The sequence below is a fragment of the Mastigoproctus giganteus genome, chromosome 10 (genome assembly GCF_048544385.1).
Source record: "Mastigoproctus giganteus isolate SK-2022 chromosome 10, ASM4854438v1, whole genome shotgun sequence".
In the NCBI taxonomy this organism is placed as follows: domain Eukaryota; kingdom Metazoa; phylum Arthropoda; class Arachnida; order Uropygi; family Thelyphonidae; genus Mastigoproctus; species Mastigoproctus giganteus.
The window spans coordinates 181,416,347-181,431,885 of NC_143584.1; the positions used below are offsets into that span (position 1 = coordinate 181,416,347).

Consider the following 15,539-nt stretch of genomic DNA (forward strand, 5'->3'; position numbering starts at 1 on the left):
AAGCCATCCAGTGATAAGCAAATAAGATTGTTTGTTTAGCAACTGGCAGATGAATAAAGAACAAGAGCATCCTTCTGCAATTATATTGCAGGCTGCCTTTTTGTTTTTAAACTTTTTAACCTATAATTGAAAATGATTTTTAAATTACAGTATATTCTTAATTATCCAGACTGTTGATGAGAAAAGGAAGCACATACAAACAACAAACATAAAAACAACCTCCATAATTTATGTCCACGAATAAAGTATATATAAATAACTGTTGAGTGTTAAATTCTCAATATAAAAATTAGACATATTAGATTAGCATTCTAATGATATAAGTTAATGAAACCATGACATTCAAATGCATTGTTTCTTCTCTCCTGGAATGTGATGGGAGAATTTATAAAAAAATTTAAAAATCCATAAAAAATTTTAGTATAAGGGTCTTCATCTTTACAATTTTTAAAAAATATTACTTTTATCTTTTCCTGTATTTGTTAGGCCAGTGATTTGTTTAGCTTCGTTATGTGAGTTTCTAACTTTAATATTTTAATTTTTTTATATATACATTTTTCTTTTTAAGGTTAAGTGAATCAAATATGCAGTCCATTTCCAACCAAGTTGAAGATTTCTATCGGAAATACAGTAGAAATGGTAAGTTTAAAAGTAATAAAACAGAGCAACATATAAAATATTATTTGAATTTTTAGTTGTGTCTTTCATAAATGAGGAATCACAAACTATAGTTAATGAAGAATCAGTTGGTAGACAGAATACAGAATCTGTATATGTGGTAAACAAGGGATAAATATGACTCATCATAGTACTGTGACAGCGTGATGAACATAATTCTTAGAATGCTGGAAAGATAATGTAGAAATGTCACCAATAGTACGTTTCTTGCAAAAAAAATATTACAACAGCCTAAATGCCATCATATGTTTCTTAATTGATTTGCTTCCATCTTTGTCAATGAATAGAAGATGTAACTGTTAAGTTTGAATGACAAACTTACAGGTAAACTAAAAATTGGTTGTGATGTCATATGTTAGGGCAAGCTCTAAGTAGTAGTGAAGAGAGAGGTAGCAGTATATATCAAACAGTTGAAATAACATAAGAACAGAGAAGCTGTAGAAAGTAGTTAGAGCTGGCCACTGTGATATTATGCAGTGCCAGCTCTGAGTGATCTTGTATAGCTTCGAGTGTGGCCTTTGAACTGAATGTGGGTAGAGAAATAGGCATTTGATTGTTCTACAGAAACTAAAATAGGGATAAGAAGAAAGTGTGAACTAGTAATGAACTTGGAATCAAAATGTACTGGATTAGATTGAATGAGTCTATATTTGAATTAATTCACATGTAGCCAATGTTGATACTTGTACTTTGTTAACTTGATGTAGAAAGCTTCTTTAAAATTACATATACTTTGAGAGATGTTGTTGGACAAATGTTTCTGATCCAGATGGAAGGTTGTTTATCCTCTTCCCACCCTTGTCTAGTTGGCTCTAGTGTAGTTACTCCTTCAGGCTTTGGATTACTTTGTTGTTGTTTTTTTTTTTTTTTTTTTTTTTTTTGGATAATTGAATCTCCAAAGAAACTGGACTAGATGTCATTATGATTCCAGATTTCCCAAAACTGACAGATTCTTTTGATACTGATTTATAGAGACTGAAATGTCTGTATTCAGATTCTGGAGTCGTCCAGTTACAGTCTTAAAGGTAGTAATTTTATCTTTAACTTAAATACACTTATAAATGTATAAAAACCTTCTCATATAGGAAAATCGATAAAAATGGAATTTTGGTAATCTTTTGCTTCCAGAATAAATTTGATTATAGTAAAGGATGTTTACTTAACTTTTATATAACTGAATACAGTAAATGAAAAAAAAAAAAAAAAAGTGTTTTTATTATTTTTCATTTTCCTTTCTTCTTTTTCTTGTGTTAAATTTCTAGATATGAATAACATTCTTACATCGCTTATATTTGACTCTGTAATTGGATCATGCATTACTCCTGAAAGACTTGTAATGGAACATGCAATGCTATTGGCACTGCTGCATGGAAATATTGGTACTGAAGTAGGTAAGTTAAAAAAAAAATCATAAAATTTGCCTTATTTGTTATAAAAGGTTGTCTTTAACAAGTTGGGCACCAAAAAAATGGCCATTGTGGTCATATTTTGGCTGCCTTGTTATATATGATCTTGAGGATAACTCTGACTCATTAAAGACTAACTTGCACCTATATTTTGAAATGAATAACATTTCAAAATATAGGTGCAAATATGAATAACATGTTTTGAAACTATATGATGCAATGAAACTATACCCATGCATAATCTATTGGCAACTGACTCTCACTACTGGTGAATTCGTTCATCTCATATCACAGATAATGATATGAATGAAAGAAAAGTTAGGAGACAACTTCACAACAACTTCATCACAGGCATCTGCCACTGTTATGCAATCTCCAGTGACAGAAAAATTAAACTAAAAAATGCATGCTTAAATATGATCAGCACCCTCAAGTTCATTTCATAAATGATATTGATGAAACAATACAGGAAATGATGTCAAAATTTGCAGATGATATAATGTCAGGAGTGTAATTAATCACCACTATCAAACATTGCTTCTTCAGAACAACTTAGATTTAGACTTAGATTTAGGAATGGTCAGAAAAGTGACAGCTATGTTTTAATGCTGCAAAATGCAAAATTGTATACACTTTAGCATTAGTAGAGGCATATGATGCAAGAAAGCAAGCTTATGCAGCATCAGCCAAAAAAAAACACTCCCATATCACTCCTCTGTTTGTTCGAAATACCTGTCCAGCTGAGCCTTAAATTTATTTAGACTATCAACTTCCACAACAAGGGATGGACGTCTGTTCTACCAACCAATTACCCACTGGCTAAAGGCAAATTTCTGCACATCTATCCTACATCTGTCTTTCCTCAATTTGAATTTATGCCCTCTCAGGTGATTATTCTGAGCAAGAGGAAGAATCCCATCGGCATTGAGCATGCTCAAACCGTTCAAGACTTTATACACCTCTATCTGATCACCTCATCGGTGCCTAGTCTCCAGACACTGTAATTTGCAAAATTTAAGCCTTTCTTCGTAAGAGCAACCCTTTGTTCCATTCACTAATCTTGTTGCCCTTCTCTGTACTCGTTCCAGCAGCTCTACATCCTTCTTGAAATGAGACCTCCAGACCTGTATACAATACTCAAGGTGTGGCCTGACCATTGCCTTATACAAGGGAATAATCACCTCCTTATCCCTGCTAGAAAAATTCCTGTATATCATTGACAAGCCACCATGAGCTACTCTTGCAGCCCATCTGCACTGCTCAGAGAACTTCATATCTGCCTGCACAATTACCCCCAGGTCCTTTTCATTCTCTACCACTGTCAGTGTAGTACCACAGAGTTGATACATTGCTCTGGGGTTGCTGTTTCCCATATGTAGTACTTTACATTTGTCAATGTTAAACTTCATTTGCCACCTCTCAGCCCATCTGCTCAACCTTTCCAGATCCTGTTGCAGCAGCATAGCGTCAGTAGTGTCCTTAACAACCCTGCCAACCTTTGTATCATCTGCAAACTTGGACATTAAGCTTGATGTACCATCATCAATATCATTTATAAATACAGAAAACAATAATGGACCCAACTTGGGAAATAACAACCCCAATAATACTGGAGTCCTTTCCACAGACCACCAGTACAACAGAAGAAACTTTGTAAGGAACCGTTCTTTATAAAAATGTTTGAGGCCACTTCTGTAAACAGAAAACAAGGGGTTAAATTTAACCAACAATACTTTAATATATTTAAAAACATAATAGAGAGACCTGAAGAAACATGAAAGGAAAAAAACTAACTCCAAATACTGGAAGAAAAGCCTAACCTCAACCCCCCCCCCCAACACCACCACCTCTGGAAATAGGCAACATAACAAATCACAGTGGATTTGAGGATGGTGGAGTTTGGGTCCGTCCACTTTGAGGCTATAATTCACCAAAACTATTGAACCTGGATCCCATCTTACTGTTGGACAATTAATTAGAAACCTAATGTATAAATAAACTGTTGACAGCACTTCTTGCCAGAACATGCAGTTGGAATTGAGACATTCAGCAAGCAGGAGGCTGGCAACAGATAAGAAATTCTGATTAACTTTAATTTCAATTTATTTTATTTATCCTGGTAATTATACTACTCAAATTGAATGGAATTGGTAAAAACTAATAATATATAATGTACTATACATAAATTGTATACAGTAATTATCCACTAGAAGTTTTATATATGTAATATTAATTTTAACATAATAGTAATTTGATTTATTCTTTATTTCTTTCTGTCCTTAAAAACAGCCTATATGGTCTGAGATGGATTCTGGCACGTTCCCAAAACATTATATTAATGTATAGTGATTTAATTAAAGCTAAATAAACTATCTTAATGTTCATATGGTATAAAAATGGTCACTATAGAAATATAGAGGCGCCTCCGTAGCCAGGTGGGAAGGAGCAGCAGTGTACAGCACACGCTTCTTGATTAGACCGGGGTTCAAACCCGTCACCACCAAATGCGAAGGATGCGGAAAGGTCAGGGAATGACCACCGCATATCCCTGAGCAATATGGCCTTAGTTGCTAATGCTCCTAAATAACAAACAAACAAACAGAAATATAGATGGAAGTTTGTTCCAACAATCGACCACCCCATTGGCTGAAGGCAAACTTCCACACATCTATCTTGCAACCATCCTTCCTCAATTTGAATTTTTGCTCTCTCGTGTGTAGTCTGGGCAAAAGGAGGAATCCCGTCAGCACTTAAGTCTCAATCCATTAAAAACCTTAAACACCCCAATCAGATCACCTCAGGTGCCTAGATGCTGCAGTTTGCAGAAATGAAGTCTTTCTTGGTAAGACCACCCTTTTGTTTCCTTCACCAGTCTCAGTGCCCTTCTTTGCATTAATTCCAGCAGATCTATATCCTTCCTAAAGGAGGTGTTTTTAAATTAAAGAAATTATATGAATTAGGTAAGAACACTAGTTGCATAAATTAATTAATTGCATAAATAATTTAATTAATAAATTAATTAAAACAAATTGAGTAGCTACTATTGTAATATGATACTAATGCTAATATCATATTAGCATTAGTATTAACCATATAGTGCAAGAAAGCCTCAGACTTTTGTTGCACCAACCAAAAAATAAATAAATATAAAAAAAAATTTGCACTTCCTTCCTCACATTGTAACTATTCAGTTGACATTTGAATTTCTTCAAACTGTCAGTCTCAACTACCTGCAGAGGTAACTTGTTCCAGTAATCAACAACTCACTGGATAAAAGAAAACTTCCTACAATCTAGTCTAAACCTCTTTTTGTGTAATTTGAATTTATAGGCCCTGATTCTGGAATTCTTTATGACAGTGAAAATTCCACTTTCATTCATTTTACTAACCCCTCTCAGAGCCTTATAAATTTTATTCAGGGCTCCCCTCTAAGGTGCCTGTTTGCCAAGCTCTGTAGCCCACATAATCAAAGTCTTTCCTCGTATGGTTGCTCTTTTGTCGATCTCACCATGCAACTTTCCATTCTTTGGATTCATTCAAGAAGCTCAATGTCTTTTTTCATATGAAGTCTGCACTACTTGGACATGGTATTCCTAATGCAGTCTTACAATTGCCTTGTACAGTGAGATTATGACTTCCCTATCTCTACAGGATATTGTTTGATAAATCATCGACAGGACCATGGGCTTTCCTGGCTTCCTGTTTACACTGCTCAGAAAGCTTCATATCTGCCCATATCATAACTCCCAGATCTCTTTCTTCCTCTATCTACTATTTTTAATTTGACCCAACCAATTGTATAAGTTATTTTAGGGTTTCTATTTCCAAGTATAAGATCTTGCATTTTTCTGCATTAAAACATAGCTGCCACTTTTCTGACTAGTCTTGAAGCTTGTTCAAGTCATCCTGAAGGAGCGCTACTTGGCACTGCTTGTTAACAACTCTTCCAACCTTTACATCATCTGCCAATTTTGACATCTTTTCTTTATCGATGTTGTTTATGAAAATCAGAAACAACATTGGTCCAAGAACCAATCTTTGGGGAACCCCACTTCCCACATTACACCACTCTGAAAAATATCCATTAATTACAACCTTCTGCCTTGCAATCTTCTTACAATCTTCTGCCTTGCAGCCATCCTGCAATCCCTCTTAGAATTGCTCCAGTAATCCCAACATGTTCTAGCTTATACAGTAACCTCTCATGTTGTGTGTCCTTTAGAATGCCACATCTATCTAAATGTATCTGTAATGCAGTCTTGATCATTACCTGTAAGATTTTTCCCACCACTGAAATCAGACTAATTATGAAATTATAGATGACTGTGTTTCTAATAAATAGTCATCTGTAATTTCAAAATCACTAATTTTGTATGGCTCAGCCTCACTCACACATCCTCTCCTCAGCTTAAAGGATCTTTCATCAGTAAAGACTGATGTGAAGTACCTATTCATTTCATCAGCAACATCAGCTGGGTTATCTAAGACTTTCCCACACCCAGTGCACAAATTTCCAATACAGTTTGCTCTCTTCTTTGTATTCACATACATGAAAAACTCCATGTCCTCATTCTTTGCTTTCGTAGCTAATGCTTTCTCATACTCAGCCTTGGCCTTCCTAATCTTATCTGTGATACTATTATGGATCAATTTGTAGCTTTTGTAGGAACTTTTCATCACTCTGTAATTTTCTCACGTTCTTTTTCTTCTCAAATACTATATTAATACAACGTTAATATAATATTGTTATAATTACAATAGTAGAAACTTTTTCCCACCTAATCCATGTAATTTGTTTTAATTAATTTAAAAATAATTTAAAAATAAAAATAACAGTTTTCTTACAACTAATGTTCTTGCCTAGTTCATTTCTTTAATTCAAAATAAAAAAACAGTGTGACATTTGTTTTAACTAGTTCCCATATCAGTTTGGTTTTCTAGACTGTAATGACAACTTTGTAATTATCATATAATTAATTAAAAATAGCACATCACTTTTTCATAACTGGTGTTTTCACCTAATTGACATAATTTCTTTAATTTAAAAATAGTGAGGAATTTGATATAATCAGTTCTTACAATCTTATTCTTTCCTTCCTTTAGACTTGACAGTAATATCTACAAGGATTTTGAAATGTTTTCTGTAAAGTTTTCTTTCCAGCTGATTTCTATAAACTTGACCATTTTGGGCCTATAAAAATTTTATGTGGAGTGGAGTGGAGTGTTTAATCTGTTATTAGAATTACCATAATTATTCCTCCCAACACACACACACACACACACACACACACACACACACACACACACACACACACACACACACACACACACACACACACACACACACACACACACACACACACACACAGAGTTGCCCTTGATTTCAAATATGAATCAAACTTTTGTTGAGAGTACTGTCTGACAGCACTGTCAACATAACGTGAAAACAATGCAGTCATAATAATTCATAGCAACAAGGAGTAATAGTGAACAGTAACTGTTATGTATTACTGCTCATTTCAGAAAATTGCCATTGTACATCATTTTAAAAAAATGAAGATACTATCTGGACTTTGTGTGCTATTGTTTGGGGGCAAAGGATATTTTGATGAATTTGGCATTTGTATTATTTTTGAGTAATTCTATACGTAACTTGTAATACTATATGGAACCCGAAGCAAAAGGCCTTTTCCTAAAATTTTAATACTATTTATCTAATCCTAACAAAGAGTTCTAGAATCCAAATAAAAATATCTAAATATATATAAAATTAATTACCCATTTCAGATGATTGAGACATAGGAATTTCTACATTTTGATTCACAAATAGATTAGATAAAAGCATGTATGAATTATTAAAGCATTACTGAAATATCTTCAGTTACTCTATTTGCTTATGCTTAAGAGTTATGTGCTTAAACGTTTAGTAACTTATTTTTAATGTCACTCATATTTGAAATGTATTTGTGGCAGTAAACAAATTCTTAAAAGGCTGCCAGACTTTGTTTTTGATAACATTGTTTCAGTTTTACGAATTTATTTGAGAATATCATTCTGGTCAGATTTTGAAAACTAACTATGATTAATTAACTCACTAACTATGATTTTGAATTTAAAACTTGTCCCCTAGGAGCCCATTTTCTACAAGCAATAGCATTAAAATTCGATGCCCTGCAGAAACAAGATAATTATGGAAGTGGAAAAGAATGTGATAACCTTCTCATGCTGTTGGCATACCTGTACAGTTTCAAAGTAAGGCTATATGTAATTAAGTTATATTTATTTAAGTAGAAGTTATAATTTGATTTAAGACAAATTGTTGTTGCATGCTAAACATCTTATAACAGGAAGGGTAGGAAGCCATTTCAACAAATTCATTGAGAGAAAATGTGAAATTAGCCAAATGGCAAATTTAGCCGTTTATAAAATAGTTTTTAAAGCATTCAAATAGTTAAAATAGTTTCTGTAGAGTTCAGGACTTAAAAAGGATTGAGAGTTTTAAGAAAATTACATGGAACTAATGAATGGAAGCAATATCGGGAGAAATACAAGGGTAACTCCAAAAGTTTTTGCAATCATATAATTTTATTAAAGTTACATACTTCAAATTTTTAGTTTCTCAAAGTATTTACCCTTAGCATCTCTGCAAGTTTTCATGCTTCTAAAACAACTATCAATCCAGTTTTACCAGTCTTCTTTAGAGATCATATTTATTCCATCGATGAAGGCCTGAAAAGCTTCTTCATCCCTTTCAATTTTTTTCCCTTTGAGTAGAATTTTGACTTTTGGGAATAAAAAGAAATCACAAGGTGCTAAGTCTGGAGAATAAGGTGGATGGGTGACTAATAGTAATAGAGGTATGTGATGCAAGAAAGCAAGCATATGAGCTTATATAGCATCAACCAAAAAAAAAAATTCACACAACCATTCCCTCTAAATGTTTGTCCAGTTCCTCCTTGAATTTATTTCAGCTATCAACTTCCACAACGACAGATAAAAGTTTGTTGCAGCAATTAACCACCCACTGGCTAAAGGCAAATTTCCGCACATCTGTTCTACAACTGTCTTTCCTCGATTTGAATTTATGTCCCCTTAGGTTCATAATCTGAACAAGTGGAAGAATCCCATCAGAATTCAGCATGCTCAACCCATTCAAGTCCTTATACACCTCAATCAGATCACCTCACAGGTGCCTAGTCTCCAGCCCCTGAACAACTTGCAGAACTTAAGCCTCTCTTGGTAAGAGGATCCCTTCATTCCCCTCACCAATCTTGTTGCCCTTCTCTGTGCACACTCAAGCAAATCTACATCCTTCCTAAAATGAGGCCTCCAGACCTGTACGCAGTACTCAAGGTGTGGCCTGACCATTGCCTTACACAAAGGGATAATCACCTCCTTTTCCCTGCTAGCAAAATTCCTGTATATCATTGACAAAACTGCACTTTTGCAGCCTGTCTGAATTGCTCAGAAAACTTCATATCTGACTGCACAATTACTCCCAGGTCTTTTTCATTTTCTACCACCCTAAGTGTAGTTCTACCCAGTTGGAACGTTCCTCTGGTGTTACTTCTAGCCGTATGCAAGTACTTTACATTTGTCAATGTTAAACTTCAGTTGCCACTTCTCAGCCCATCTGCCCAAATTTTCTATATCCTGTTGCAGTAGCACACTGCCATTACTGTCATTAACAACCCTGCCAACCTTTGTATCATCTGCAAACTTCGAAACTAAGCCTGATATACCTTCATCATATCATTGATAAATATACAAAACGACAGTGGGCCCAACACCGAACCATGTGGAACTCCACTAATAACATTAGTCTACGAAGAGCAGCGTCCATTGATTACCACCCTGTCTTCTCCCACTCAACCACCCTTTTATCCATTGTAGCAACTTACCCTTAATACCATTCTGCTCCAATTTGTACAGTAGTCTTTCATGTGCAACAGTGTCAAAAGCTTTCCTGAAATCCAAGTATATGGTATCAAAATTATTTTTTGCATCCAGTTCCTTTGTAACCACATCATAGTATCCAATCAAATTTGTCAGACAAGACTTTCCCTTAACAGTTCCATGCTGTGTCTGAATTATTGCTACAATCTTGTCTAGATGATCCTGCTATCCATCTTTAACCAGTGACTCCATTATTTTACCCGGAACAGAAGTTAAACTAACTGATTTGTAATTCCTTGTGTCACCCTTCGATCCCCCTTTGTGAATTGGGGATACATTTGCACATCTCCAGTCCGTGGGATCCTCCCCTGAGTCCAAAGATGCTCTCATAATTATGGCTAAGGGTTTGCTTAGTTCCTTTGCAGCCTCCTTTAATATAACTGGATAGATCCCATCCACCCCAGGTGCCTTTCTTATGTTTAACTTCAATTTCTCCTCCACTTTTCTCTCAGTTATTACAAAATAAGCGCCCTCTTACAATTCGATAACCTTCTGGCATTTTCCTTTCTTAATAACTCCTCATGTGTGAATGTAGATGCAAAATACTCATTCAGTTTGTTTGCTATCTAAGCAGGATCATCAACAGTTGAACCATCAATATCAAGTGGACCAATCTGATTTATCCCCTTCCTTTTAGAGTTTATATAAGTAAAGAAATCCTCGCTGTTTTTCTTAGCATCCTTTGCCAAAGATTTCTTGTAATCTGCCTTTGCTTGCCTAATCTCCTTTGTGACTTGATTACAGACTAGCTTATATCTGCCATAGGCTTGTGGTGTTCTAATTGAACACCACAAGTGGCTAAAAAGAAATGTCAGGGTTGAAGTGTGAACTCTCATGTTGTCATGGTGAAGCAAGATGATCCCTTTAAGTTGTTTTTTGGATCTGTTTTGAATGAGTTTTTCAAACACTTTAGGAAGACAGTGAGTAGTCTACCACTCACTGTTGACAGTCTTTTGATCTTCTAGCTTTACAATTTCTAAAATACACTTTTTCTGGAGAAACAAGCGACCATTTTTTTTAACAACACTTCTGGCTCAGCAAACTAATGAATGGGAGCACCAAGTGGTTGATTGTTGCCTTGTTTGTGGATCAAAATTATATATCCAAGTTTCATCACCTGTAACAATATCCTAAACAGCCTTGGATTTGTCTCAAAATGTGTCATGCTTAAAAGTTCAAACTCTTTTTTAAGTATCAATGGCACCATTTGACATGTGTAACTCTTTGATCATCATTCAAACTGTGAGGCACCCATCTACTAACAAGCTTCCTGTACTTTAAACAATCACTAATGATGGTATTAATTGCTGCTGATCCAGTGGTCACATTGTTCTCTAACTGGCAATGCATAATTCACATCTCTCAATAAAAATCTTACCAGCTCAATTTTTTTAGGTATGACAGTGCTGATGGCCTCCCTGAGCAAGGTTCATCTTCAAAATTGGTTTTTCCAAATTTTAATTCATTGAACCAATTAAAAACTGTTCTAATTGATGATGCTTGATCCCCTAAAGCATTTCATGGAATTCTTTAGCAGTTAGATTTGATTTAAAATCATGGCACATAAGCTTTAATTGATCTCCATTTTGGTTTACGCAATCTTTAAAAAAAAAAAAAGCACTTTGTCAACAAAATTGCGCCCTCCAGTGGTAACTATTTGAAGGATTTTGATGAAACTTGGCATTTAGGGTAAATTTTTTTTACATAGATTTTCGTAGTGCTGTTTATTTTTATTATTTAGCATTGATTGCAAAAAGTTTTGGAGTCACCCTGTACAAGAGGAAATAAGAAAGAAAAAATATTGAGGTAACTAATTAAATGAAGCAAACTTAAAGTAGCATCATCATATAAAAGGATAGGAGAAAGAAAATTAACAAATCAAATATTCAAAGCAAAACTAAACAGTAAAAGAGGAAATTCAGACGAAGAGAAAGGTGAATTAATATCAAGCATTACAGAAAAGGAGGACTTACTCTAGCATGGCTAAAAATCTAATGAAAAAATAGGATAGCATGGAAGAAAATAATGAATAGAAGTCTGATAGCCTAGGACTGATTTATACTATTGTAGCAGTTGTTACACCCACTGGATATAACAGATTTTAATGATTATCATCATCATAATCATATTCCCTTATTTAATGGAGATTAATTTTATTTATTTATTCTTTTTTTTTTTGTGAACTAGTTAAGAAATCCATTGGCATCAGATCAGGCAATCTGGTGGTGGGCAAACCATTTTTTTTTTTTTTACTGGATTAATCCATTATCCAGTTTGTTTTTAATTCAGAAAACTGTTTACAGATTTGTGTTAGTGTGGTGAACTCCATCCTGTTGAAAAGCAACTGTGTAATTGTTCATCACTTTACTAAAATCATTCTCAGACTGAGGCATTAACCACATTTCTAATGTGTGAAATAGATAATTCTAGTTTACTTTTTTTGCAGTGAAGAAAATAGGCCTCTACATGTAAAATTTTAGGTTTGCACAGAAAATCTTTGCAAACTTATATGTTGAATAAGTTTTCAGAGATTTTCAATGTCTCATATCATAATTTTGTGATAGTTTAGATTTGTGTGGATCTTTGGAAAGTAGCCTCATCATAAAAAAAGGCATCAAATAGAATGTCTGTGATTTGAAATTTGGTCTGTGAAAGCACAACAAGATGTGAACTCTTTTCTTTTCTTTATCTTCTTTTTCTACTTCGTGGTATTTTGAAGCAGTCATAATGTGTAAGGTCTCATTTATAAGCATTTCCATAAAATTTTCCACTCTGTGTGCAGTGTTATTCACTCTTACTAGCTTTCTTTTTGATTTTTGAGAACTTTTTAGATAAGCCATATGATGTACTTACTCGAACTCTTATGCAATTAGCCAGTCTCTACAAGCAGTTTATGATGTACATAAATGCTTCTTCTGGTTTGGGGACTCTTTATGAAACTTGTGATGTGGCTGATTTGGCATCATTGAACCAGACAGCATATTACACCTTTTCCACTCGACTCTAATGAGTACAAGATGTACAATATAGTTGTTAGCATTAGCAGAGCATATGATGCAAGAAAGCAAGCTTATGCAGCATCAGCCAAAAAAAAACAAAAACACTCCCATTTCACCCCCTCCATTCGTTCCAAATACCTGTCCAGCTCAGCCTTAAATTTATTTAGGCTATCAACTTCCAAACAAAAGATAGAAGTCTGTTCCACCAACAACTACCCGCTGGCTAAAGGCAAACTTCCACACATCTATCCTACAACTGTCTTTCCTCAATTTGAATTTATGCCCTCTCAGGTGATTATTCTGAGCAAGAGGAAGAATCCCATCAACATCGAGCATGCTCAAGCCATTCAAGGCTTTATACACCTCAATCAGATCACCTTGCAGGTGCCTAGTCTCCAGACACTGCAATCTGCAAAAATTAAGGTGCCTCCGTAGCCAGGTGGGAAGGAGCAGCAGTGCGTAGCACACGCTTCTTGATTAGACCGGGGTTCGTGCCCATCACCACCAAATACGGAGGATGCGGAAAGGTCATGGAATGACCACCGCATATTCCCGGAGCAATATGGCCTTAGTTGCTAATGCTTCTAAAAACCAAATAACAAACATAACAACAAACTGCAAAAATTAAGCCTTTCTTCGTAAAGCAACCCTTTGTTCCATTCACTAATCTTGTTGCTCTTCTCTGTACTCATTTCAACAGCTCTACATCCTTCTTAAAATGAGTCCTCCAGACCTGTATACAGTACTCAAGGTGTGGCCTGACCATTGCCTTATACAAGGGGATAATCAGCTCCTTATCCCTGCTAGAAAAATTCCTGTATATCATTGACAAGACACCATGAGCTACTCTTGCAGATCGTCCGCACTGCTCAGAAAACTTCATATCTGCCTGCACAATTACCCCCCAGGTCCTTTTCATTCTCTACCACTGTCAGTGTAATACGACAGGGTTGATACATTACTCGGGTTACTGCTTCCTATATGTAGTACTTTACATTTGTCAATGTTAAACTTCATTTGCCACGTCTCAGCCCATCTGCTCAACTTTTCTAGATCCTGTTGCAGCAGTGTACTGTCATTAGTGTCCTTAACAACCCTGCCAACCTTTGTATCATCTGCAAACTTGGACATTAAGCTTGATATACCATCATCAGTATCATTTATAAATACAGAAAACAACAATGGACCCATTACTGAACCCTGAGGGACTCCACTAATAACATTAGTCCACAATGAGCAGTGTCCATTGATTATCACTCTCTGTCTTCTCCCACTCAACCATCCCTTTATCCATAGCAGCAATTTGCCTCCTATGCCACACTGCTCCAATTTGTTCAGCAGTCTTCAATGTTCAACAGTATCAAAAGCCTTTCTAAGATCCAAATATATGATATCAAAGTTATTCCCTGCATCCAGTTCTTTTGTGACCACATCATAGTATCCAATCAAATTGGTGAGGCAAGACTTTCCTTTAACAAAACCATGCTGTGTCCAAGCTATAACTGAAGTCTTGTCTAGATCAGGGGTGGCCAAAAGGTCGATCGCGGCTTTAATTTCAATTGATCACAATGAATTTTAAATATATATATAAAGATAGATTAGTCAAAATCTAAATGTTATTATTATTATGCGCCCCACTGCATACGCTTATTAAAAATCCGTTGAACCACGTGACTACTCTTGCCACCGCACAGCCACTAGGCTTGTCTAGTGAAAATTCACGCAGTTACATTGTGGAAAGCATCATGTATGTGTCAAATTCTTATTCAGCTTACTTAATATTAATAACTGGACAGTACTTATACGTTAATTTAATACCCTTTGATTTAAAATGAATTCTACAAAAAAGAGTAAAACGTATCATTTTCATCAAGAGTTGAAACTAGAATACTTTTTTGTAATGATAAAAGAAAAATGTTGTTTGATTTGCAATGTTTCCGTGGTTATACCCAAAAAAGGAAATTTAGAAAGGCACTTCAATGCAGTCTATGGTAAATACCAATTGGATTTTCCACATAATAGTGACCTTAGAAAAAATAAAATTACCACCATTTAAGCTCGTATCAGTAACAACCGATGGAGCTAAAGCAATGACGGGGCATCTTAACGGATTCATTGCATCGTGCCAGAAGGATGATGAATTCCCAGATTTTTTGAGTTACCGCTGTATCATCCACCAACAAGTGTTAGCCAGCAAAAGATTAAATACTAAAAGTGTTATGGACATATCTTTCAAAATCATGAATTCCATCAGAGGACAATCTCTTCATAGGAGACTTTTCAAAATGCAACTCGAAGAAAATGAACCAGATCTGATATCACACACAAATGTGAGATGGATGAGTCGGAGTAAGTTTCTACAGAGATTTTAAAATTTGCTGACTGAAATTAAAAAATTTGTTGATCAAAGGGTGATGATTATGAGCAACTACAAGATATGGAGTGGTTACATGATCTGGCTTTTTCGCAGATTTTACCAGTAAATTAAGTGATCTGAATT

The 15,539-nt window shown here is 35.1% G+C and overlaps 1 protein-coding gene across 1 annotated transcript in view; it reads left to right on the forward strand.

Annotated features, from left to right (window-relative positions):
• The window catches only part of LOC150079592 (nucleolar MIF4G domain-containing protein 1-like), an 86,116-nt gene that overhangs the window by 25,722 nt on the left and 44,855 nt on the right, over positions 1-15,539 (forward strand). The window contains exons 5-7 of the mRNA XM_090382350.1: positions 569-639; positions 1,941-2,069; positions 8,215-8,336. Of these exons, the coding sequence (XP_090238476.1) occupies positions 569-639; positions 1,941-2,069; positions 8,215-8,336 (322 nt within the window). The remainder of the gene's footprint in view (positions 1-568; positions 640-1,940; positions 2,070-8,214; positions 8,337-15,539) is intronic.